The 26,614-nt window shown below is 39.9% G+C and overlaps 1 protein-coding gene across 1 annotated transcript in view; it reads right to left on the minus strand.

Annotated features, from left to right (window-relative positions):
* Nucleotides 1–2,404: 2,404 nt before the first annotated feature.
* IFT57 (intraflagellar transport 57) overlaps nt 2,405–26,614 on the minus strand; it is a gene marked incomplete at its 3' end in the record, with an annotated part of 67,055 nt that continues 42,845 nt past the window's right edge. Inside the window, exons 7-11 of the mRNA XM_080696138.1 lie at nt 7,933–8,004; nt 6,818–6,949; nt 5,402–5,464; nt 3,699–3,765; nt 2,405–2,583 (exon numbers count right to left, since the gene is read on the minus strand). Coding sequence (XP_080552264.1) covers nt 2,405–2,583; nt 3,699–3,765; nt 5,402–5,464; nt 6,818–6,949; nt 7,933–8,004 — 513 coding nt within the window. The remainder of the gene's footprint in view (nt 2,584–3,698; nt 3,766–5,401; nt 5,465–6,817; nt 6,950–7,932; nt 8,005–26,614) is intronic.

Here is a 26,614-nt window from a genome sequence, read left to right on the forward strand (position 1 = left end):
TCCCATTACTGGTGATATTAACTTTGATCACTTAGTTAAAGTGGTGTCGGCCAGGTTTCTCTACTGTAGTTATAATCTTTTTTCTCTTTGGGAGTATCTTAAATATTTGAGACTATGTAAATACCCTGTTTCTCATCAGCATTCATTATTCTCACACAGACAATTTAACTACGGTCTTTGTGGTGATTTTTCAAATCCTGCATTCGTTTTACATTAGCTGCTATTTTCTTGTAATGAAGAACTTTCTTATCTCCCCATTTATTTATTCCACTTATTTATAGATATAAACCATAAGCTTGAACTTATGGTTATTCTATAGGTTGTAATTCATTACTATGATTCATGATTAATTTTGATGCTCAAATTATCCCAGGATCTAGTTGTGCTCTTTGACAAGTTCCTTATTTTCTGAAAGAGCATGACATTTTTGGCCCATTTGTGCTTCCCGTGCCCCAAGAAGAAATCAATAAAGAAATGCTTTTCTAAAAGGCTTTTTTTTTTTTTTTTTTTTTTTAGAATTTAGGCACCAACATCGGAGAGCTAGGTATTACACATAGGTTCTTGGTAGGTTGTCACTGCCTCTAAGGCCCACTCAGAACAGAACTAGAAAATATAGATGTTTATATGTGTTTATTTCTACATTTAAAATATTTATACTTTTAACCTATATAGGTTTATTATAGTAACCTTTCTATTAAAACAGTTCATACTCATGCAACAATTCCAATCCAATACCACAGGGGAAAAAATGTTAACTTTTAATTACTATCTTGAAACTATTAAAGGCACTCAATCTTAGAGTAATTAAATTCTTCAAGCTGTAGACTAGAAGCTAGAAGATGTCCTGGAATTGCATAATTCTAGTCATCTACTCATCCACTTTCTAGGTTCCTGGAAATTTTCTATGTGCTGAGCATTTGGCTAGGAACATAGAAGTGAAGATGATTTGTGCTACTCTCCAGCAGCTCCATCTTTTAGGGAAGAAGAAGAAAGAAGAAAAGAAGAAGAAAACAATTCAAATGCAGTATAAGTTTTTTATTCCAGGTGTACACAGTGTTATAGAATAAAAGACGAAGGGGTCCAAAGCCCAAAGTGAGTAACACTGGATTACTTCAGAGAAGGAAGTAAAGATAGGCTGTTCTATCCTGGAAAAGTCTTCATATTTTTGTGAATTTGCACATAATAGTGTACTTTGCTTTGGAGCAAAAATAACATTCTTAAGGGAAGCTCTGCCACAATAATAACTATGTAAATAGCCTACATAAATAAGTTCCTACAAACAAGTGTTATGTTTCACTTTTTCTTCTAGGTGCCTCCCAGTAACCAAAAAGGAAGAAGACAATTTCAGACATTCATACACTTCCTATTATCCCACTATGGATCTTTTTAATCTTTTTAGTCTAAATAAATTGGCTTGTTTGTCAATGTATTGATTGCCATCCTTTGGGGTAATAGTTTCTATACACTGATTTTATCTCCTCTGAAGTTAGAGCTTGAAGGAAAAGTGTGTGTGTGTGTGTGTGTGTGTGTGTGTGTGTGTGTCTAAAAGATTTTTTTTTTTTATAATAATGTGGGTGATCTGCTTTGTGATTCCCTAACCAGTTTTTTTCTAGTTCTGAAACTGGTACTATAACACTACTTATTTCACCAATGTAGAAATTCTAATCTAGAAAGTTCTCAGTCAGATATGGAAGTGAAGACCAGAAGCACCAGAGGCTGCATAACCTGTTGTGGCTCTTTCTGCAAAACGCTCCTGAGAAAAGCTGACACCATAGGCAAGGGCAGAATGGAGACGTGTGGATACTCTCTCCTCATTCTAGGAGTGGAGGCAAACATGACTGACTGAATGAATGGCCTTTGTCTATTAATATCCAAATATTAATAGAGATAATGAGGTTTTCTTTTTAATACTAAAAATGGTAATTCTAGGTGATGTAAAGCTAAGCAAGGGTACATAGCATGGGTTCCTGTGAAGAATCCGATCACCCGTTTGTGGCTGCCTCTGAGCACACAAGCACTATGGTCAGTGCAGAGGTGGACCAAAGAAAGAGGGCCGTCATGTGTCAATGTCCAAGTGGAGATAGCAGCAGTATCCATAGAAAGCAGGAGTCATACATATTGGCTTATGCAAGGAATGCTAAGAAAAATGAGCTTCCAGGCAGGAGTTTTAACATAGGTAATGATTAGCCAAAGCTTTTTTGAATGTGATAATTTTAATTACTTTATTAAACATATTCAATGTAAAGGCTTTAACCATTCTAATCACCATGATACAATGTGTGTGGTTATATGCAAAAAATACCCAGTGAACATGCTTTATGAGGTATAATTGTGTTTGAAAATCTAGGCAACATAAAATATAATTTGACATAAAAAAACAAATAAACTTGAAAAACAGTATGCTTTAATAAGAACCTATTGCTGCCTCTGGGATAACGGTTGCATGCATGTCCCTAGTCATGTTGGATTTCTCCTTCAGCTTTGATTGGAGTAATGTGTGTTCCACAACACCAATCCTAATGTCCATCTGAATAGTTTCTTGCTTCAGCTTTGTTAAGCTCTGTTTAATCTTCACCAAAGGAGCTGCAGGAAAAAATAGTATGGCATAAAAATGTTCATTTGGATTATCAGTTTATTATAGAATTTTATGACATTTTCCTCACTTTGTCTTAAGCCAAAAATAGGGTTAAAAACAGCCAACAACTCACTGACATTCACATGGTTTTGTGGTGGTATTTTAAATACCTGAGACTTTTAGGATGGGGAATCATGCAATATTTAATGAACTGAGGCTGAACTTTATAACTTTTCTGGAGGAAAAGATGCTAAACATATATTTAAGGATGTATTTGACACGATTTGGGGGCTAGTAGGAAAGGGAAATAGACTTATCATTGAGATATAGATAATGAGCCTATTTCATAATTTTTTTATTTGACATAGGGTGTTGCTATGCTGCCTAAGCTGGACTTGAACTTCTGGGCTCAACTGATCCTCCCACCTGAGCCTTCCAAGCATCTGGGACTATACATGCTCACCAGCGTGCCTTGTTAAGAAAGCCCATTTAAAACACATTGCAACAAATTCCCTATATATCTCACTAAGAAAGATCACTCAGAATGTATCACTAGAATAGGGCATCGAAAAGTCTTTGGTAATCACCACTGGCTCACAATAGAGGATGATTAGTAGATTATTAATTCTTCGCTATTTGACCCCTGCCTATTCAGGTTTTCTGGGAAGGAGAAAAACAAAACAAATAAATGAACAAAAAAGGTCACCGTATCATTTCCTTAAATGAAATTTGGGCATATACTTAGTGTCCTTTTGTACATAAAATAGAAAAATAAAGCTCATCTGAAGAAAACAGAAAAAAACATTTTTTAATTATCAGAAGAATGTATGTATGTAAATATTCTCCAGCTCTATCTCTGAATAAATACAACTTAAATTTAAAAATACCCTAAATTATAGTTAAAAAATTTACTATTCTTCTCAGCTGATTTCTAAGGAATACAGACATCATTATTAGACATCATTTTTAGACCATGTTTCTCTCTTGAAACAAATAATGAAGAGCTCACTTTACAAGCAGACTCCCTATTTGTTAGGAGCACACTGTTAAGCACTTGGTTAAGCAGGTTCCCCTAGGAGCAGTCCTCTCGCTCACTGCTTCCCCTTGAACAGGCCGCACTCACCGCCGTCGGTCATGCTGCTGCCCTTCTCTTCCATTTCTTGTTTTACCTTTTCCAATTCTTCTGTAACCTTTTGTTGCAAACAAAGATTTTCATGAGTGCTGAACCTTCAACATTTTTGAATAAAGTATTGAGAAAACTATTTTAGATATTATACATAAAGGAAAATAAAAATATTTGGAATACTCTGGACATAGTTCAAATAATAAGGCATGCAAGTACCCAAAGCTTTTCATTGTCTAAGAATGCTCATGATGCTTAACTTCACCAAGCTACTTTCACATTAGCTTTATCGTGTGACATTACAGAATAAAAACTAAGCTGCTTTATGCACTGAGCATGTAAACTGTGCAATTACTTCATAGCATTTGCCAAGCCATTCTCTAAAAATTAGCTATTAGTTAAAATAGTATAAGTATCCCAAAGGGATTTTTTATTTCTAAAGGTTTTCTAGGTATCTTTCTTGATATTGCAATTCTATAAAAGATTATGTCACCTTTTTTTTCTTTAGAACTCTAAAAAAAATCCTTATATCATATGGCTATATATAAAAATGTTCTATTGATCTATCCAAAGGATGAACTCCAACCTCCAAGAGGCATACTGTGCTGTGTCATATTGGCTCTTGTCTGTAGTCTCAAGATTTTACTATTATAGTCTTTATTAGCAAAATTTTGAATTAGCTTTATAATATAGGTAGAAAATATAATTTTTAAAAGTTTTCCATTTTTCATATAATTTAGAACAAAACCATAATTAGTGTGACTTAGTAGGCTTTATTTGTTATCATATTAGTGAGTAAAAACTTTCCTGGGAATAAAGTGCTCATCCAAGTACAGCAAATTAATTTCTTTCAGGCACCTGAAACATTACAACTGGGGATAACTACCTACTCCAAAAGAACTAAATGGTTCCCTGGACTCCCTTCAAGTGTTAATTTACCTAACATAAGTGAGCACTTTCCTTCCACATAACGTTTTATTTGCCTTAGAAGCGCCACAGGATTAGAATATAAATATTTCTAATGTTATATTTTGAATATTTTTAAATAAGTATTCCTAAAAATCTTATAAAGAAAGCTTAATTATTTAATACTGTCAAAATAGTACAGTTTGTAAAAATTATACTGGATTATAACTAAAGACAGTTTTATATTTTAGTTCTAAAATGGCTTCTGTCCTTGCTGCTAGATTTTTCTTGCAATAGCCTCGGGTCATGCTTTTCTTACAAGATCATGAAAATAAATGCAGTGATATTTTCAAATATTCTAGAAGTTCTTGAAATGAAGAGGTTATAAGCAACTCTGAATTCTAAGACAGGTATATCCAAGATCACACAAGAGTTATCAATTATTAAAAAATAAACCTTATATCTTACAAGTTAACATTAAATTTTGTTACAGATTCATCCTCAGTCAGGGTTGTACCTAATCTTCTATTAATGATAGCTATTATGTAAAAATAAAGATTAAAGAAGGTTATCAGTGTGCTAATGTAAGCAGTTACATTTGAAATTATTTTAATTTAATATGGTAACTTCAGGCATCTTATTAAAGCAAGAAAAGGATAAATAATTGATTCACATAAGAAAATTAGAGATTTTCGAAGCTAGCTGAAGCAATTATTGGAATATGCAGTGTCCAATGGTCCGATGGTTCTGAAGGCTGGGCCCAGCTGATGGGGAGAAGCACAGCAAGAGCTGGGTACCTCAGACAGGAGCCTGGTTCTTTCAGTTACTCCTCCATTTCCCTGCTGGTATCGCTCCTTTGCCTGAGGGGAAAAACACTTTGCTTAGTGTCATATCCAAGCCAGAGCAGATTACTTAAATATGACCTCTTGTGTTTATAATTTCTGCACATCAGTTTATGACACCCCTCCTCTTTCCTTGTTTGGGAATACATCTGTGAAAGTGACATTTAACTGTAGCTATTTTATGTCCCTAATACACACCATGTATTTAACTCAAGCACTATAAAATGATGAACTACTTTAACCTTCACATACTGACTGTGTAACTTGTATGGACATGGTTCACAATAAAAACTGTCCCTAGCTATTCCTATGTAGTTTAGAAGAGAGGCTCTTGGTCACTCTAATTTGCATGCTTTGTAGAGAAAATTAGTTTTAAAAATAGAAAATAAATCAAAGTAGAGCATTAAGCTCAGCAATTAATAAGGATTAACAAAGAGTATGACAGTACAATCAACTGAATAGATTCTTGGAAATTAATCTAACAATCAATTATTTAATATTAATGCTAGAGACATGGCAACTTTAATCAGAATTTTACAACATTTTAACATAGAACTATTCATGAATAGATGAGTATATAGAGAAATAATAAATTAAACAGATAATACAATAAAAAGTGAAAATTACTTTCTATTTGGCCTTTGAGAACTTCAAAAAGTACAGAAGTATCTCAGATTTTTCTACTTTTTCTTCTTCTAACCTTATCTGCTGAAAGAAAAAAAGATAGTCTTTCTACTGACATTTGCTAATATTCTTACTAGGCTTCAGGGAATGGCGGGCATAAATACAAAGTTGTTAGAACCCTATCACTCGGACAAAAATAAACTTTTTTCAAAGGCTAGTGGTTTTATTTTATTTTTTGGTTAAAATTCTGAAACTCTGAAAGAATGAAAATTTTGTCTCATTTCATTAATTAAGCTGCTTGCCTCTGAAGCAGTCTTGCTTTCATGTTCCTTATTATGTGGCTGTAAGCCATGATGGCAAGGACTGTCTTCCCCCTGACATGTGTACATGCATGCTATTCTTCCTCCTACGCCTACGAGTAAATTAATAACAGACTTAGACATAAAATGAAGTGGCCTGACAGACACTCTGTTCCTATTCTAAAACATGTTCTCCAACACATATACTCTTTCTTATTTAAAACAAATCAAGATGTGTGTTTAAAGACTTGTGGGGGATAACAATTTCTAATCCATATAAAACGGAAATGAGATCCATTGCCTTACTTTGTCTCCTGAAGTGAGTAGAAAATCAATGTGCTGTTGTTTGTGAAAAGCATTTCACAATTCTCAAAAGAAAAATATGTGTCAAGCTTAGGGATTAAGGTTACGAACTGGGATACATCCCTGGAAAGCATTCGTAAATTACCTCACTCAGCTGGGCTTGAGCTGCACGATATTCTTGAACCAAGTGCTCAAGTTGATTGTTGATGTACTTTTCTCGGCTGCCAATCTTTTCCAGAGTCCTGCTAATTTCATTATGGAGTTTGTCTAAAAATCCCTAGAAATTCCAAGGAATGTTAGTGGATAAAAGAACTCACACATATATTTTTCAAAAATGTTAAATGTGAGTTAAATATCTCTCAGTTCATTCTATAAATAATCAACTGCATGTGAAAAAGCACTTTTTCTTTTTTGTGGTACTGGGGTTCCTGGAAGCCCTTCTACCTCCGGACTACACTCCCAGACCTATTTTTACATTTTCATTTGGAAACAGGGTCTCCTAAGCCAGCGCGCGCAGCTGGCTTCGAACCTGCGCGATCCTCCTGTCTCTGCCTCCCATGTGCGGGGATTACAAGCGTGCGCCACCACGCCCGGCCTGAAAGAGCACTTTGTAATTTCAATAGCAAAATGTTTATGATGAGAAATCTTTTAGTCACACTTTGAAAAATGTTTAAAAAAGAACCTAATTCATTTCCCCTTATGTATATGTAAAATTTATATGATAATTAGCTTTATATAAATTTTAAAGTCAAAGTATATAAGGGAATAATATGACTTTCCTATAGTACAAAACTAATTGGAATATTCTATTTGGAAGTAGATCCCTAAACTGGGTGCTCTAGTCCAAGATGTGTAACTTCTTACTTAAGCTTTGGTTTTTTATCGTGTCTTCTAAAAGACCCTATTTTCTGGCATGGCAGAAAGCCTGGAAAAGCTGTAGGTTCTAGATAATGTGGGTCAAGTGTTCTCTTAATCCTTTGGAATTCAGGGGAAAGTGATAGAATATCTCTAAAATATCTATTTTATATATGTACATATATATATCCATAAATTACATATAATAAATATAGTATATTTAAAATATAAGTAGCTTTTATAAAAGTTAGCTTTCTTCATTTGGTTTAAGTAGTGGAATTGTGGAAATATATTATTCAATTAATAAAGGCAAGGGCTGTTATCATTTTTTCTTTTTGTTCTCCTATAATAGGTGTTTCACAGGTGAGTAAATCCATAATGATTCATCTGAAGTAACTCACATACCTTGGTCTCCTTTAGAGCAGATTCAATTCCACTCTTGTGCTGGTGCATCTGGTCAACATGGATTCTCCAATCCTGTTGGCATAAAAGCACAGAAGAACAAAGTAAAAAACTTTTCTTTTCTTTCTTTCCTTTCTTTCTTTCTTTCTTTCTTTCTTTCTTTCTTTCTTTCTTTCTTTCTTTCCTTCTTTCTTTTTCTTTCTTCTTTCTTGTGAAACCATGCCCTTTATCTTTAATAATTTGCCCTATTGCAGGTGGGAAAGTCTTACATATAGTTTGCAATCAGATTTTAAAGAAATATGTGTAGAGCACTTTAGGATAAAAGGTTCTAAATAAATGTAAATTATTCTATGTGTTCACAGAGTGAAATCTGATAATTTGAATTTAAATTATTTTTGCACTGCTGGTGGTTAATATTTATGACTACCCATCAAGATGAAAACATTCTACTTACTAGAAAAGAAATACTTGTTTAAGCAGTAACAATTATGTTTGCCAGAAGCAACTCTCAACTCAAATATCATATATCAAAGATTAGTTTATCTCTTGGAAATTAAAATGGGGCTCTCTTTTTCAGTGAGACTTTTAAGTCTTTTCCTTATAAAGGAAGTCTATAATCATTACTAGAGTTCATATAGTCTGAAATACTGTCTACTATTACTAGACTTATTTGAAATCTACACCCAAATTTATATTCCCTACAAAATATCTTCAAAATATTTCAGATTATTTTAAGTAAAAATTAAGAGAATTGAGAAATACTGATCTGTCTTCATTAAGAGAAAAATATTATGGTAAACTAAAGTAAGTGATGCAACTAAGACATTTCTGAATACCATATATCTGTTGCATGCTTTGATGCCTACCTTGCTTGCTACATTATCTTGTGAAGAGAAAAATTTACTGTGGATTACTTTCATTCTACCAATTGCTTAACTTTGAACCAGGCTAGTTGACTACAGGGTAAAACAAATCTTGGGTATTTCAAACATACCAATTATAAAGCTACAATATATTAAAGATGCAAAGGACCTTAAGAAGCATCTAGTAACTGGGCATGATAGTGCACACTTGTAATCCCAAGTGTGAGGCTGATCCAAGAGTATTGTAGGTTCATGGCCAGCTCCAGCTACTTAGTGAGACCCTGTTTCAAATTAAGGAATAAATAGTGCTGAAAGTGTAGCTTGGAGGTAGAATGTCCCTGGGTTCAATCCCCAGTACTGCCAAAAAATTAAAAAAAGAAGCATCTAGTATCATCCTTGTTGTTTTATAGAAAAGCAAACAAAGGTCTAGTGACAAAGAGGGGATGCCCAAAGCCACACACAGTGGTGTACTTGGATCAGAAGCAAATTGTACTAAATCCCACACACCACACATTGTCAGTTCAGAGTTAAGTAAAGGGCAACTGGCTACTTGACATTAGTGAGGTGTTAGGACAGGGAAGAAATCAGCACTTTCATTACCCTTGGACATTTTTCTGTCTCATGAGCACAAAGTATCTTAGAATATGAGAGCTGGAAAGGACTTTAGAGATCATCTGCTCATCCACTTAGCAATCATCTAGCACAGAGTTTACATTTTACATTTGAAGGGATCATTCACCACCTGTGACTATGACTAGACAGATTTGGCAAAGGAACAAGACCCTTCCAAATCAGCAGTCAATACTGGAAAACAGAGAATAAGCAATGGGTTGGCCTCTATGATTGGACCAAATATAGTTAAGCCTCAAATGGAAAGCTATTTAAGTTCAAGTCACCTCCTTTATGAAAGAAAAGTATCATTTAAAAATTTTCTTTTTTTCTCAATGGCAAAGTGACTGCTTTGCAGATACAGCACTTTGAGCTCGATCCCCGGTTCCAAAAAGATGAAAAAAGAACCCCTTTAAATTTCTTAAAAAAGTGCTATCCTGCTTGGTTCCAGAAAGAATTTCAGAGGGTTTAAACATCAAGCTCAAGTATTTACATGCCTTCTGTCTCCTCCTATCAGTCTGTTTGTCTTTGCCTCTTTTTCTCTCTAAATATATGTAGAAACGCACACACACACACACACACACACACACACACACACACACATACACACACATACTCATTTCTTTATTCATAGTAAGGGATCTATTTAAAATAGTTTGTGGAGCCAGCAGTAGTAGTACATGCCTACAATCCCAGTACTTAAAAGGCTGACAGAGGATTGCAGGTTCAAGGCCAGTACACAGATTTAGCAAGACCCTGTTTCAAAATGAAAAGATAAAGCCGGGCATGGTGGCGCTCGCTTGTAATCCCCGCGCTTGGGAGGCAGAGACAGGAGGATCGCACAGGTTCGAAGCCAGCCGCGCGCACTGGCTTAGGAGACCCTGTTTCCAAATAAAAATGTAAAAATAGGTCTGGGAATGTAGCCCGGAGGTAGAAGGGCTTCCAGGAACCCCAGTACCACAAAAAGTAAAAATAAATAAATAAATAAATAAATAAATAAATAAATAAATAAATAAAAAGATAAAAAGGGCTGAGTATGTAGCTCAGTGGTATACTGCTCCAGAGTTTAATACCCAGTACCATAACAAATAACTAAATGCATAAATTCGTAAATAACAAACAAATAAAATATATTAGTTTGTGGTCTAACATATTTCTATTCAATATTATACACAAATATATTTTTGCATGCACTGATAGTTGAAACATTTTGAGAGAAGCAACCATGAATGAATTATCTGTACATAACTATGATTTATAGTAATGTAAGACTCCACAGAGGAGCTGGGACATCTGTGGAGTCTTGAAACATGAATAGTACTTGAACAGGATGAAATGGAGGAAGAGAAAGAATGTAGCATAAAGAGGAAAATACACAGGGGACATGCAGCCAAGGCTGGCTAAAGTACAGCACACAAGGCTCTTGGAGTTGGGTAGTGAGGATGGATGATGAAGAATAAAGAGGAGAGGGTAGATTAAATTAGATCAAGAGACTTTCCTATAGCAACTGATGAGTGTGGATTTTTTATCACATACTCTAAAATAGGTTGCTATAAAATGTTTTTGTTTGATTTTTAAAGTTGTCTGTGTTTTGCTGGGTGTGGTGGCACACACTTGTAATCCCCGTGCTTGGGAGGCCGAGACAGGAGGATCGCGCAGGTTCAAAGCCAGCCGCACTGGCTTGAGACCCTGTTTCAAAATAAAAGAAAGTATAAAAATAGGTCTGGGAGTGTAGCCTGAAAGTAGAAGGGTTTCCAGGAACCCCAGTGCCACCACCAAAAAAAAAAAAAAAAGTTGTCTGTGTTTTGATAAAGAGAGGGACTTATTAAAAAAGTTAAGACTGAAGACAGGTTGGAGACCAGTTAGGAGGCTGTGGAATAATCCCATTAAATGAATTAGCAGGGTTTGAACTACACCAGTGCTTCTAAGAGTGGAAGGGAAAATATATTCAAGGAATATTGCAGAGACAGAACTATCAGGACTTGAAGACTAAGAGGAAATGCGAGTGTGGGGTGGCTGAAGAGTAGGTGGGGAGTAGAGAGAGAATCTTTAGGGCTTCTAATGAGGAAATGAGAGGACGGTGATACTACAGTGTGAAAAAACAAGGGAGATTTCAGGGAAGCCAAAATTATTGTGGAATTTGGTTATGAACTTTTAAATTTGATAAGCCACTGGACATTTGCGTATTCTTATAGCCCATCAAAGTGGAACACTAGTGATGATTTATAATGATTTGCCAGGCAAATCTGATCATTTACTTTATTAAAATCCTGTAGATGGACATACTTCCTGATGTACAAATATTAAAAATGTTATTACTATTTAATTCAGCATTTTCATCTCTAGAAATTATTCTCCCCAAATAAATGGGAATACTACACAAAAATTAATGTAAAAGTTTCTGTAAGATAGCAGAAAGCAAGTATATAATAGAAAACAGTTTAAATTAATGTAGAATATTCATTCCGTTACTAAAATTAATATAGTACGAAACCAGTCTTATAAAGCACAAAACCAAGTAAAGCTCAGTGATACACTGTTTGGAGACATACACATGTAAAAGTGCTTAGAAAAAAGGAAAGAAGCTAATGACAGTACCCAAACTTGAGGAGGTGGTTATTGGGGGTGGGAAGGGGCAACAGCAGAGATCATATAGACAACTTCAAAGTTTTGAAGTGGTCTAAATCTCAAGGCAGATAGTGAGCTTGTTTTATTATTGGGCTTTGAAACTGCCTATGTATTATATATTATTGTTAATATTATATGCTAAAATATTAAACTCATGCCTTTAAATATTTAATAATAAGCAAATTATATGCTTACCAACATATAGCTTCAAAAGAGTATTTGTTAAGTGCTCAATTTAGTAAAAATTATCATTTGTGTACATGTGCTATGGATGTACCTGTGTATATTTATGTATTAACACAGGGATTTGAATGTGGGATGTTTTTAAATTTCTTTATCCTTTGAAAAATCCCCAAATTTCCTACAAAGGAATTTTAATAACTTTAATTATCAGAGATAAAAGAAAAAGAAAAAGAAAAAAACCTTTTTATGATACCCAAGAAATTTTTTAAAAGGGCTCTAAGATAGCTATAGTGGAAAATAAAATCAAACAATTATTATTGTGATATTTTAAAACATGCATAAAAAGACAAAGCATATAACTTTTGAAGAACTACACAAGTGAGATGGCTAAAATCTTTGCAAAGATTTACAGTAAAAATAGAGAAATATTGGGTTTTAATGACATTTAAGAACTTGAAATTTGGATATTAGCCCTCTATCAGAGTGTTGGCTGGATATACAAAGAGCTCAAAAGACTCTACACTAGCAAAACAAGTAACCCAATCAAGAAATGGACAACTGAATTGAATAGATACTTCACAAAAGAAGAGATACAAATGGCCAATAGATACATGAAAGGATGTTCAACATCATTAGCCATCACGGAGCTGCAAATCAAAACTATACTGAGATTCCATTTAACCCCAATCAGAGTGGCAAGCATAAAGAAATCAAATAACAACAAATGCCATTGAGGATGTGGGGAAAGAGGAACTCTTTTACACTGTTGGTGGGAGTGCAAACTAGTTCAGCTACTATGGAGATCAGTGTGGAGATTCCTTAGAAAACTGGGAATGGATCTGCCATATAATCTGGCTATACCACTCCTGGGTATCTTTCCAAAGGGGTTGAAATCAGAGCACTACAGTAACATATGCATACCCATGTTCATAGCAGCACAATTTTTAACAGCCAAAATATGGAACCAACCTAAATCTCCATCAACAGATGAATGGATTGCAAAATTATGGGAAATACACACAATAGAATTCTACTCAACTATAAAGAACAGCAAAATCATGTCATTCACAAGAAGATGGAAAGACCTGGAGAACATTATGTTAAATGAGATCAGCCAAGCACAGAAAGAGAAGGGACATATGTTTTCTCTAATATGCCCAAACTACGGACCATTAGGAATACAGGAGGGACTCCGAATAATGGAGGGGAAACCTCAGCAAAGCTGGAATGAAAGGGCAGTAGATGAAGAAGGCTGAGGTTGATTAATGGAGGAGCTACATTCGAATATGTGTAAAAGTAAGAATGTAGCATGGTCAACCTGGACACTCACTGTTGCGAGGGTGGGAAGGGGGAGAGGGCATCAAGCACACTCTGAATGTATTCCATTTTCAATATGATCCACATAAAAATAAATGAATAAATAAAAATTTAATTAAAATAAATAAATTAAAAAAGAAGTTAAAATCTACCCAAATCTCTGAAATAACATTACAAGGAACTAATCAATGTCAATAGCAATACTAACACTAGGAAGAATGCATTAGGTTATGATGCACTTTTATATAACGTTCCTTGTATGAGACTCACAAAGGTTTGTTGAGGTAAGCAGATATTGTCATCCTCATTACTCACTTCTACCTTCCCTGTAAGAGAGTCACAGATTAGCTGGCTGGCTGTGGGAGGAATGCACATCCCCACTCCATCAATGCTGCTATCCTATGCTTCTCTTTAGCCAGTGGAATGATGGTGGACATTATCTACACCAGGACCATGTAGAAGCTGCAAAAGGCATCCTTCCACAAGCTCTCTTATTCTTTCTTTCAGCAACAATAAAGAGCTTTCCCTACTCAGGGGTTTTTCAGTTTGGGCCTGGGAGTAAGAAATAGGGCGCCCAGGTGGAGTAAAGGTATGGGAGAGCCACACATCAGCAGACATGTATCTTGAGTGAGGGTATGTATTATTGTTACTGTTACCCATTGTGATTTAGGGGTTGTTATGCAGAAAAATGGACTTCACATATTCATAATGATAAATAAAACTAAGAATCAGATTAGCTAAATGACTTTTTTCAAAGGCTCCTATCTCCAAAATGGAAAGCATTCCCAAACCAATACGTTTTTCACATATTTTATAATGCTCTTCATTGTGATAAAATGGACTACCAAAAAAGTTTTAAGGTAGACTGTTTTGTTATATATCAAGTGAGATCATGTGGGCCACTTGTATTTAGTAGTCACCTAAAACAAAGTGCCACATGTTCATTAAGTATCATTTCTCCCCTCTATTGAAGATGGGTGTTTCACTTAATCTTACATATTTTCTCTTAATGGAATTGAGAAGACTAATAATGACATAGATTAACTTTAGGCTTTCTATTTTTAAAATCTCATAATTCTTTCAGTTATGAAGGCAAACAGCAAAGGTATTGTTGTATACATAATCTTCCTCACCACCCCAAATTCTTTATCACGAAGTAATATTATGAATCTCCCTTTTTTGGAAGCTGGATAATTGTGATGAAATATCTATAGATGGTGATTCACAAAGCATTCCCAAAGCCAAAATCTATGAGATCTAGTTGCAGCTATTTAGGTGATTATCAGGACTCTGTTTTTTTTTTTTTTTTGAGTTTTGCTTCAACACATTATCTACCACCAGACCTGACTAGTTTCTCTTGCAGATGCAGATATATTTGGTGTTTCCTGTCTGAATCTCCAACTCAAATTTCATTCATTATTATTTATAAAATACCAAACTCCCCCTTTAAAATGCAAGCCAAGTTTGAGTTTATTTATGTGAAGATAGGCATAGTGCTAAAAGATTATTGATTAAAAAAATTAGATATCACAGTGGCAACTTTGTGGGGTTTTTTTTTGGTGGTACTGGGGGTGGAACCCAGAGGCTTTCTACCTCCAGGCTATACTCCCAGACCTTTTTTATATATTTTTATTTGGAAACAGGGTCTCACTAAGTTTCTGAAAGCCTCACTAAGTAGCTGAGGCTGGCTTTGAACCCGTGCGATCCTCCTGTCTCAGCCTCCCAGGCACGGGGATTACAAGCGTGCGCCACCACGCCCGGCTCACAGTGGCAACTTTGAAAAAAATAAAGAAGCCAAAGAAGGAATCTTCCTGTGCACTGGGATACTATTTTTCCAGGGTCAGGAAAAATGCATGCCAGAACACAGCTGATCCTAGTAGTTTACAAGGTCTACTGACACTTTTTACATCTTAAGGAGTAGAAACAGGACTCCAATGCTCTAATATATCTCAAAATCACTTTTCCATCACAAAAATGTTGTGTTCTGCCATACCTCTATCCTTTCACCTCTATTCTCATGGCCATTTCCCCAACTTGGTTTTCTGTTTTGCTATTTTATTTTAGTGAATGTAAAAATATAAGTTTTTTATTTATTTATTTATTTATTTATTTATTTATTTATTTAGGTGGTACTGGGGATGGAACCCTTCTACCTTCGGGCTATACTCCCAGGCCTATTTTATATTTTTTATTTGGAAATAGGGTCTTTTAAGTCAGCAAGGCTGGCTTCGAACCTGCGCGATCCTCCTGTCTCTGCCTCCCAAGTGGTGATTACAAGCGTGCGCCACCACGCCCGGCAATATAAGGGTTTTTTTTTTTATAGGTTCTATCCAAGCCAGCTAGTTCAAGTTATTCTCTTAGGCCTTTATTTCAACTCAGAATTCAATTTCTTTAGGAATTTTCAAGATCAGTCAAATGTATGGAGAAGTCCTATATTTTCATTTAACAGATTGGGTATCAAATTGAAGTTGTTTGATGTTTACACTGTCAATCATTAAATGAAGTGGAAACCAAATGTCCTTTTCTCACAGATTTTCTATTACATCAAGTAGACTCTTTCATTTTCTTACTTTGTCACCCAATTTCAGTAAGAAGCACAAGAAATTCTGATAACTATCAATTCAAAATTTCACAGTAAAGAAAATATTTATTATTTTAGTTGTTTTGATAAAGTATAGATGCCAGTGAAATTGCTTCTAATTTGCTACAGACAGACAATCTAGATAACCTTGGCAGATCTATCTCTAAAACAAGGATAAATAAGTCCCATTGAAGGATTCATGGGACTTGCCTATAAATAAATACATTCAGTTTTCATTGTGTGTAATACATGTTTTGGCTAGTTAGAAATACTTTCTATCTCTTTACTTTGGTATAGAATAGTATAACAATCATATTCATCTCAAAATCATTTTAAATTTAACAATGATAACTACAGTACTACCATTCATGGAATACTTATCATATGTTAGACACTAAGCTAAACACTAATTAATATATCATCACATAAAATTCTTTAAAAATTCTACTGAGCTGGGAGTGGTAGCACACACTCGTAATCTCAGTACTTGGGAGGCTGAGACAGAAGAATCGCAGGTTCTCGGCCAGCCTTAGCTACTTTGTGAGGCCTTTGCAACTTAGTGAGACTGTTTCACAATAAAGAAGAAAAATAGGGCTGGGGGTGTAACTTGGAGGTAGAATGCCCTGGGTTCAATCCCCAGTACCACAAAAAAATATAAAAATTCTACTGAGATGAAGAAATTAAGACTTAACTCTTATTAAATCGTTGGCCCAAGATCACAGAGGTAAGTTCATAGTAGAGCACAAACTTACAAGAACTACATCATAACATGAGCTGCAGTAAAAATAAATAAAAAGTTTGAAGGGATAACTATTAAAGTTAACTTTAGTTTTATTAGTGCTATGGTTTGGGTCATAAATGTTCCAAATTGTCTATGTGTTGGAGGCCTTTTCCTCAGACTAGCACTAGTGGGAGGAGGCGGAAACAAAGAAATTGGGTCTAGTTGGAGACCTTTGGGTTTGTACCTTGGAAGGAAGAGTGAGACTTGGATCTTTTCCTCTTTTTATGACCCAGTCATGGGGTGAAGCACTTTGCTTTGCCACACACTCCTCATCATGCCAAGCTACTTCATCAAGGTCCGATAGCAATACAACCAATAAACCATGGACTAAACCTCCAAAACTGTGAGCTAAAATCTTTTCTCTTCAGAGGTTGATTATCTCATATGTCTATTGTAGTAAAAGAAAGTTAACACAATTTATAATATTTGATTTTTATTAAGATGAATTTATATATTAATTGTAAAAATGAATTTAAAATATTCTTAGGATAAATATAAATAATTAAAAATGTTCTCATTAACAATTAACTAGGCCAAGATGGGCACATCAATGAATTTTCGCCAAAAGTTAAAAATAAATGATAGTTCTACACAAAATCTACCAGATAACAGGGTTGGGAGAGTGAGAGGAAAAGACAGCAACTGCCAATTTGTTTTATTAGGCCTAAATAACATTACACCAAAACCTGACGAGGATACCTAAAACCAGAAACAAAACAAAACACCTTTAAAACAAAGAAAAGATCAATACTTTTGTAAATAGTCATGTGAAAGCCTTAGACAAAAAAATAAGTGCATCAGATTCAGTCATATATATAAAGAGGATAATTTGTCACGATCAAGTTCAAGTTGCATTTATTTAAAAATGCAAGGTTGATTTAATGCTCAAAAATCAATCAGAAAAAGAGTGACATTACCAAGTTGGCTAATGAGAGGTGCCTGGCATACTTCCCTCTACACAAAGGGATCAAAATAAAGAAAAATGAGTGTTATTCTGCTAGAATGTTTGTGGAAAAGTGCCAGGGTGAGAGGGATGTGGCAGAGATGCCATTGAGCACAGAGATCCAGGACATCTTTATAAAGCAAGGAATAGGGCATGTAGCATCTGCTGTCCTATTTCCCTAGTCAAGATAAAGCCTGAAGCTGGGTGTGGTGGCCCACGCTTGTAATCCCAGCAATCGGGAGGCTGACACCGGAGGATTGTAGTTTACGGACAGCCTCAGCTAATTAGTGAGGCCCTCCACAACTTAGTGAGACCCTGTTTCAAAATAAAGAATAAAAACTAGGGCAGGAGATATAGCTCAGAGGAGAATGCTCCTGGGTTCAATCCCCAGATACACACACACACACACACACACACACACACACACACACAAAGCCCGAGCCAAGAAGGGATGCAAACAAAAGAAATGAGTTAGAAGGAGGCCCCCAGAATTCCCCACCAATGTCATGAACACTTAAGCATTTGCTAAGAAGCCTACATTCTTCAGAGGAGCTGAGCCCAATTTGGGAAGCTACTGGAGAATCTACACTATTGCGATAGAAAGAGTCCAGACAACATTGTGTTTTCTCCTCTCCCTCATTGAAATCCTGTTCATTCCTGTACTATGAAGCAGCCAGGTGGCCTTCTTGAGCGACTTGGCCTCCGAGGACCCTGGAAACAGCCATTGAGCCACCCATCTGGCGACAGCAAAGACCCCATGCAGCCCTTGGACACTGGCAGCTGCCATGCTGAGAATGATTAGTATGACCTGGACCTGTTCCCCTACGTACTGATAAACACCTTGCTTCCGTTGTCAGAAATGCTGCATCTGCCCAGGACGACAAGCATGGCCTGGCCTTCATTCATCCCTCACACACTGATGAGTAACCTTACTGAACCTACTATACCAGGCTTGCCTGGGACTCCTGAGCAGCCTCACTTCTGTGAAGTCTTCAGAAACTTCATACTCCAGCTTCATTGCTGTGCACTATGCCCAGAGCCAAATGGCAAATATGCCCTGCCTAAGAGAGCTGTATTCTAGCTGGTGGAGCAATACCATGTACTTGCAGCTTAGGCCACTGAGACACCTTTCAGGCATTGCCAACATTAATTATAGCTGAAAAATATATACAGACTACATTATTATGTCCATCTGGAACCAAAACCAAGGCACCCTACATAACTGACATCCTAGGACACATTGCCAAGAGAAATTCTTTTGCTATGAAAGTCACTTTATAAAATTCAACTGATCTACCTGATACATATATCAATATATAGACACAAGAAGCATGAAAAAGTAACAAAATGCCTCCAAAGGAACACAAAATATTTCTAGTAGAGAACACCCAAGAAAAGGAAACTGATTGTCTTATTGAAAAATAATTAAAAATAATTAATAAAAAACTCAAACTCAACATAATAAAATATAGAAGAATACATATGGAAAATTCAATAAAATAAAGAACACAATTCATAATTTGAAAGGGAAATTCAGCAAAGATAGATATAATTTAAAAAGAGCCAAAAAAGCCGGGCATGGTGGCCCATGCTTATAATCCCAGTGTGTGGGAGGCTGAGACAGGAGGATCACAGGTTTGTGGCCAGCCTCAGCAACATGTGAGGTCCTCTATAACTGAGTGAGATCCTGTTTCAAAATAAAGAATTAAAAAGAAAATTGGGCTGAAGGTGGAGCTCAGAGGTAGAACGCCCTTGGGTTCAATCTCTAGTACTGTAAAAGAAAAAAAAAAAAAAAACTTAAAAAGAGCCAAACAGACATCTTGCAGCTAAAGAATTCAATAAAATAGATTAAAATATAATGAGAGCCTCAAGAGCAGAGTAAATCATGCAAAAAAGGTAACTTCTGAACTTGAAGGAAGGTCTTCTGAAATAACTTAGTCAAAAAAATATAAAAGAGGAAAAAAACAGTTATAGGACACTATTAAGTAACAAATACTCACATTACTGATATTATAGAAAGGAAGAGATGGGAAAAGACATAGAACATACATAGAACATAGAGGGAGATAGACAGACAGACAGACAAAGTTAATTTTATAATAATAAAGCAGCCAAATGAATAAAATTCCAGAGCACCCAATTATATATAGCAAAAATTATTAATTCCAAAGGGAGAGATAGACTCTAATACTGGTACCCTATGATAGCTGGAGACTTCAGCATCCCACTTTCATCAGTGAACAATTCTTCCAGAAAAAAATAAAAAAATACAACAAGCAACAACAAAAAAACCACTGGAGGTAACCTATACTCTAAAACCACATTGGTTTACTAGACACTCACAAAACATTTCATGCAACAGATGCAAGATACATACTCTTCTCATGGCATGTGAAACAAACTACAGAGCAGGTCATATTTGAGGTCACCAAAGAAGTTTTGACATATTAAAAACAAAACAAAATTATAACAAATATCTTCTCTCAGCAAATAGAATAAAACTGGAAATAAGAGAAACTTTAAAAACTGTACAAGTATTTGGAAGTTAAAGATGCTCTTAAATGACCAGTTAACAAAGAAATTGAAGGTAAGTTAAAAAAATTCTTAGAACGAGTGAAAATAGAAACATGATAAATCGACCCCTGGAGAAACCAGGCCCAGTAAGACGCTGGGTTCTGGGCGGGGGTCGCGGGCGGGGCACGCCTAATGGGGCCCGGGTCGCGGGACTCTGGGCCCCGGCCGAACTGCGCGTAGCACGCCAGGCCCCTGGAGAAACCGGACCCAGTAAGACGCTGGGTTCTGGGCGGGGGTCGCGGGCTGGGCACGCCAGATGGGGCCCGGGTCGCGGGACTCTGGGCCCCGGCCGAACTGCGCGTAGCACGCCAGACCCCTGGAGAAACCAGACCCAGTAAGACGCTGGGTTCTGGGCGGGGGTCAAGGGCTGGGCACGCCAGATGGGGCCCGGGTCTTGGGACTCTGGGCCCCAGGCCGAACTGTGCATAGCACGCCAGACCCCTGGAGAAACCAGGCCAAGTAAGACGCTGGGTTCTGGGCTGGGGTCGCGGGCTGGCACGCCAGATGGGGCCCGGGTCGCGGGACTCTGGGCCCCAGGCCGAACTGCGAGTAGCACGCCAGACCCCTGGAGAAACCGGACCCAGTAAGACGCTGAGTTCTGGGCGGGGGTCGCGGGCTGGGCACGCCAGATGGGGCCCGGGTCGCGGGACTCTGGGCCCCTGCCGAACTGCGCGTAGCACGCCAGACCCCTGGAGAAACCAGACCCAGTAAGACGCTGGGTTCTGGGCTGGGGTCAAGGGCTGGGCACGCCAGATGGGGCCCGGGTCGCGGGACTCTGGGCCCCGGCCGAACTGCGCGTAGCACGCCAGGCCCCTGGAGAAACCGGACCCAGTAAGACGCTGGGTTCTGGGCTGGGGTCGCGGGCTGGGCACGCCAGATGGGGCCCGGGTCGCGGGACTCTGGGCCCCTGCCGAACTGCGCGTAGCACGCCAGACCCCTGGAGAAACCAGACCCAGTAAGACGCTGGGTTCTGGGCGGGGGTCAAGGGCTGGGCACGCCAGATGGGGCCCGGGTCGTGGGACTCTGGGCCCCAGGCCGAACTGTGCATAGCACGCCAGACCCCTGGAGAAACCAGGCCAAGTAAGACGCTGGGTTCTGGGCTGGGGTCGCGGGCTGGGCACGCCAGATGGGGCCCGGGTCGCGGGACTCTGGGCCCCAGGCCGAACTGCGAGTAGCACGCCAGACCCCCGGAGAAACCGGGCCCAGTAAGACGCTGGGTTCTGGGCAGGGGTCGCGCGCGGCGCACTAAAGCCGGGGCCTGGGTCGCGGGACCCTGAGCCCCGGGCCGAACTGCGCGTAGCACGCCAGACCCCTGGAGAAACCAGGCCCAGTAAGACGCTGGGTTCTGGGCGGGGGTCGAGCACAGGGCACGCCAGCTGGGGCCCGGATCGCGGGACTCTGGGTCCAGGCCGAACTGCGAGTAGCACGCCAGACCCCTGGAGAAACCGGGCCCAGAACAGAAAAAGATAAAGAAAAATATCGGAGAGGTGGTAAGAAAGCCGTTATGGATGCCAGGACACTGGAGATGCAGACAAAACTTATCTAAATGCACTGGAACTTATGGAAAAATTCTCCGTGAAAGAGGACTGCTATTTCTCTATACTGTTAAGAATCTCAGACATCACATATAAGGAGAGAGTTTAGCGGAGACCAAGGAGAAATGCGGTGTTGAAAGAGTTCTTCGCGATGGTGGTGGAGACTTGTATTCAGGAGAAGCAGAAACCGGATCTTACCAACTTTATATTTTTTTGGAGAAATTACACCAAATGTCGAATGCTACCATCACGCATGCTTAGGAACACTGGACAACATTCAGAGTGGAAAAAGAGCCTGGGAAGGATTTGAAACGGTGGAGGCAGTGGCAATGCCAGTGGCCAATATTCGGGGGAGGCAGAGATCTGATATACTACAACTAGAACCTTTGAAATAATAACCACAGAGACAGTGATCGGAACCTGCTGAGGGGTTAGGCGGGCGCCGGGGCCAGTGGCCGACATCGGAGCTTGCTGTGAGGCAAGGCCACTACTGAGGCCTCCTTGGCCGGGATTGGAACCTGCAGAGGGGTTAGACCGATGCTGGGGCCAGTGAGGCCGGCATCGGAGCCTGCCTTGAGGCAAGGCCGGTACTGGGGCCTCGAGGCCAGGATAAGAGCCTGCCGAGGGGTTAGGCCGGTGCTGGGGCCAGCGAGGCCGGCATCGGAGCCTGCCGTGAGGCAAGGCCGGTACTGGGGCCTCCGAGGCCAGGATAAGAGCCTGCTGAGGGGTTAGGCCAGTGCTGGGGCCAGCGAGGCCGGCATCGGAGCCTGCCTTGAGGCAAGGCCGGTACTGGGGCCTCGAGGCCAGGATAAGAGCCTGCCGAGGGGTTAGGCCGGTGCTGGGGCCAACGAGGCCGGCAGCGGAGCCTGCCGTGAGGCATGACCAGTGCTGGGACCTCCGAGGCCAGGATCGGAGCCTGCCGAGGGGTTAGGCCGCTGCTGGGGCCAGCGAGGCCGGCATCGAAGCCTGCCTTGAGGCAAGGCCGGTACTGGGGCCTCTGAGGCCGGGATCGGAGCCTGCCTTGAGGCATGACCAGTGCTGGGACCTCCGAGGCCGGGATCGGAGCCTGCCGAAGTGTTAGGCCGCTGCTGGGGCCAGCGAGGCCGGCATCGGAGCCTGCCGTGAGGCAAGGCCGGTACTGGGGCCTCTGAGGCCGGGATCGGAGCCTGTCGAGGGGTTAGGCTGCTGCTGGGCCAGTGAGGCCGGCATCGGAGCCTGCCGTGAGGCAAGGCCGGTACTGGGGCCTCTGAGGCCAGGATAAGAGCCTGCTGAGGGGTTAGGCCGGTGCTGGGGCCAGCGAGGCCGGCATCGGAGCCTGCCTTGAGGCAAGGCCGGTACTGGGGCCTCGAGGCCAGGATAAGAGCCTGCCGAGGGGTTAGGCCGGTGCTGGGGCCAGCGAGGCCGGCATCGGAGCCTGCCGTGAGGCAAGGCCGGTACTGGGGCCTCCGAGGCCAGGATAAGAGCTTGCCAAGGGGTTAGGCCGGTGCTGGGGCCAGCGAGGCCGGCAGCGGAGCCTGCCGTGAGGCATGACCAGTGCTGGGGCCTCCGAGGCCAGGATAAGAGCTTGCCAAGGGGTTAGGCCGGTGCTGGGGCCAGCGAGGCCGGCAGCGGAGCCTGCCGTGAGGCAAGGCCGGTACTGGGGCCTCCGAGGCCAGGATAAGAGCTTGCCAAGGGGTTAGGCCGGTGCTGGGGCCAACGAGGCCGGCAGCGGAGCCTGCCGTGAGGCATGACCAGTGCTGGGGCCTCCGAGGCCGGGATCGGAGCATGCCGAGGGGTTAGGCCGGTGCTGGGGCCAGCGAGGCCGGCATCGGAGCCTGCCGTGAGGCAAAGCCGGTACTGGGGCCTCCGAGGCCAGGATAAGAGCCTGCCGAGGGGTTAGGCCGGTGCTGGGGCCAGCGAGGCCGGCATCGGAGCCTGCCTTGAGGCATGACCAGTGCTGGGGCCTCCGAGGCCGGGATCGGAGCCTGCCAAGGGGTTAGGCCGGTGCTGGGGCCAGCGAGGCCGGCATCGGAGCCTGCCTTGAGGCATGACCAGTGCTGGGGCCTCCGAGGCCGGGATCGGAGCCTGTCAAGGGGTGAGGCCGGTGCTGGGGCCAGCGAGGCCGGCATCGGAGCCTGCCATGAGGCATTACCAGTGTTGGGGCCTCCGAGGCCGGGATTGGAATCCTGCCAAGGGGTTAGACCGGTGCAGGGGCCAATGGCCAGCATCGGAGCCTGGCGTGAGGCAAGTTCACTCCTGCGGCCTCCAAGGTCGGGACCAAAGCCAGCTTAGGGGTTTGACCGGTTCAGGGGCCAGCGAGACCAGAACTGGGTCCTCCTATGAAGCAAGGCCACTGCGTGAACCAGCGAGGTCTGGATCAGTCCACTGAGTAGCCAGGCCACTACTGGGACCATCAAGAGTGAGATTGGTACTTGCAACGCAGCATGCACAGAGAAATATCGCAGAAAATATAAATCAGACGTTTCTCTTAATCAGCAATAACTAGGAGGAAAAGGGCAACAGGAAGAGGTTGAGCTATAGAAAGGGCCCTATAGTGAAGCAACTAATGTGACCAATCAGAGGGTATGTAATACTGGAGGACGGAGCCTCTTTAAAATGCAGGAGGTACATAAACAAATGTATCAAAGTAAATCACCAAAGAAGCGTGGGATGGAGGGAGGGGGAGGGAATGGGACGGGGGCTGGAGGAGGGCTAATTGGATGATGTGTGCTTGTATATCCTCTCAAGTCTTGTACTCCAATGTGATTGATATATGACTACAATGCACCAATTTAAAAAAATAAATTAATTTAAAAAAAAAAGAAACATGATAAATCAAAACTTATAAAATATACCAAAAGTAGCGATAAAAAGAATTTATAGCAATACATGCTCACAGTTAAAAAACACAAAATTTTGCTGGGTGTGGTAGCGCACGCTTGTAATCCCTACACTTGGGAGGTGGAAGACAGGAGGATCGTGCAGGTTTGAAGCCAGCCTCACTGGCTTAAGAGACCCTGTTTCCAAATAAAAATATTTAATAAATAGGTGTCTGGGAGTGTAGCCCAGAGGTAGAAGAGTTTCCAGGAACCCCAGTACCACCAAAAAATTAAAAAAATGTAAAAACCCACAAAATTTTAAATAAGAAACTTAATAATTTAACACAAGGAACTAGAAAATCAGAACAAGCTAATCCCAATATTAACAGAAGGAAAGAAATAACAAAGACCAGAGGAGAAATAAATATAAAACTAAAATAATACAAAAGACACATAAAGCAAAGACTTGTTTGTTAAAAACACAAACAAAATCAACAAATCTTTAGCTGGACTAACAAAGAGAAAAGACACATAAATAAAACCAGTGTTGAAAAAGAAGAAACTGCAATTCACACCACAGAAATAAGGATCAATACAGACTATTATGAAAAATTATACACCGACACACTGGAAAACCTACATTGATTTCCAAACTTATTGGCTAATCACACCCTTTTCAGAATAAAACAAATGGCTTGGCATGCCCCTGGGTCCTTCTTCTGCTCTGTTATTTTTATTCAGTGTCCTCTGATTGTACTTGAAACTACTTCTACCCACCAAATAATTTCAGAGACCAACCCGCCCCAGGAGGTGGTACCACTGACTGTGGAAATCTATGAATGGACTGGGTAAATTTCTAGACACATATAACCTGCCAGAATTGAATCATGAAAACACAGAAAATACAAACAAACTAATAATAAGTAACAAAATTGAATCAGTTCTTAAAAGATTCCTCATTAAGAAAAGCCCAGGAGTAGATGGATTCATGGCTGAATTTTATCAAACTTCTAAACAAGAATTAACCCAATTCCTCTCCAACTATACCCTCCCCAAATTGAAAGGGCCAGAAGCCCTTCAAATATCATTTTACAAGGCTATAATTATCCTGATAACAAAGTCAGATGAAGATAAAACAATAAAAATGAAAACTACAGAGCAATATACCTGACAAACATAGATACAAAAATTTCTCAATAAAATATTAGCAAATTAAATCTAATAGCACAAAAAAGAATATATACTATAAGCAAGGATTATGCAAAGAATAGTTTAATATATAAAATCAATAAAAGTAATATATTACATCAACACAATAAAAGACAAAAACATTATGTCAATAGATGCAGAAAAAAGCATTAAAATTCAGCATCCCTTTGTGATAAAAACTTCAACAAATTAGACATAGAAGGAAGTTACTGAGGAACAATAAAGGGTATCTATGACACACCCACATCCCATATCATACTTAATGGAAAAAACTGAAAGCATTTTCTCTGAGAGTTGGAATCAGATAAGAATGTCTGCTTTCATGACTCTTATTCAACATAGCACTAGACATCTGAGCTAGAGCAACTAATTGAGATAAAGGAACAAAAGGAATCCAAATAAGAAGAGAGGATGTCTCAGTCAATATTTTTACTGCTATAATCCAAGACAATCACACAACTTAGAGGAAGGAAAATTTATTTGCTCACAGGTTTTTTTTTGGTGTGTATATATGTGTGTGTGTGTGTGTGTGTGTGTGTGTGTGTGTGTGTGTGTGTGTGTGTGAAGCAGCTAGGAAACAAAAAGAGAGACAGGAAGGAGCTGGGGTCCTAATAACATTTCAAGGCATTCCCAGGTGACCAAACTGCCTCCCACTAGATCTCAC

The sequence above is a fragment of the Muscardinus avellanarius genome (assembly GCF_963383645.1).
Source record: "Muscardinus avellanarius genome assembly, chromosome: 5".
Classification (NCBI taxonomy): domain Eukaryota; kingdom Metazoa; phylum Chordata; class Mammalia; order Rodentia; family Gliridae; genus Muscardinus; species Muscardinus avellanarius.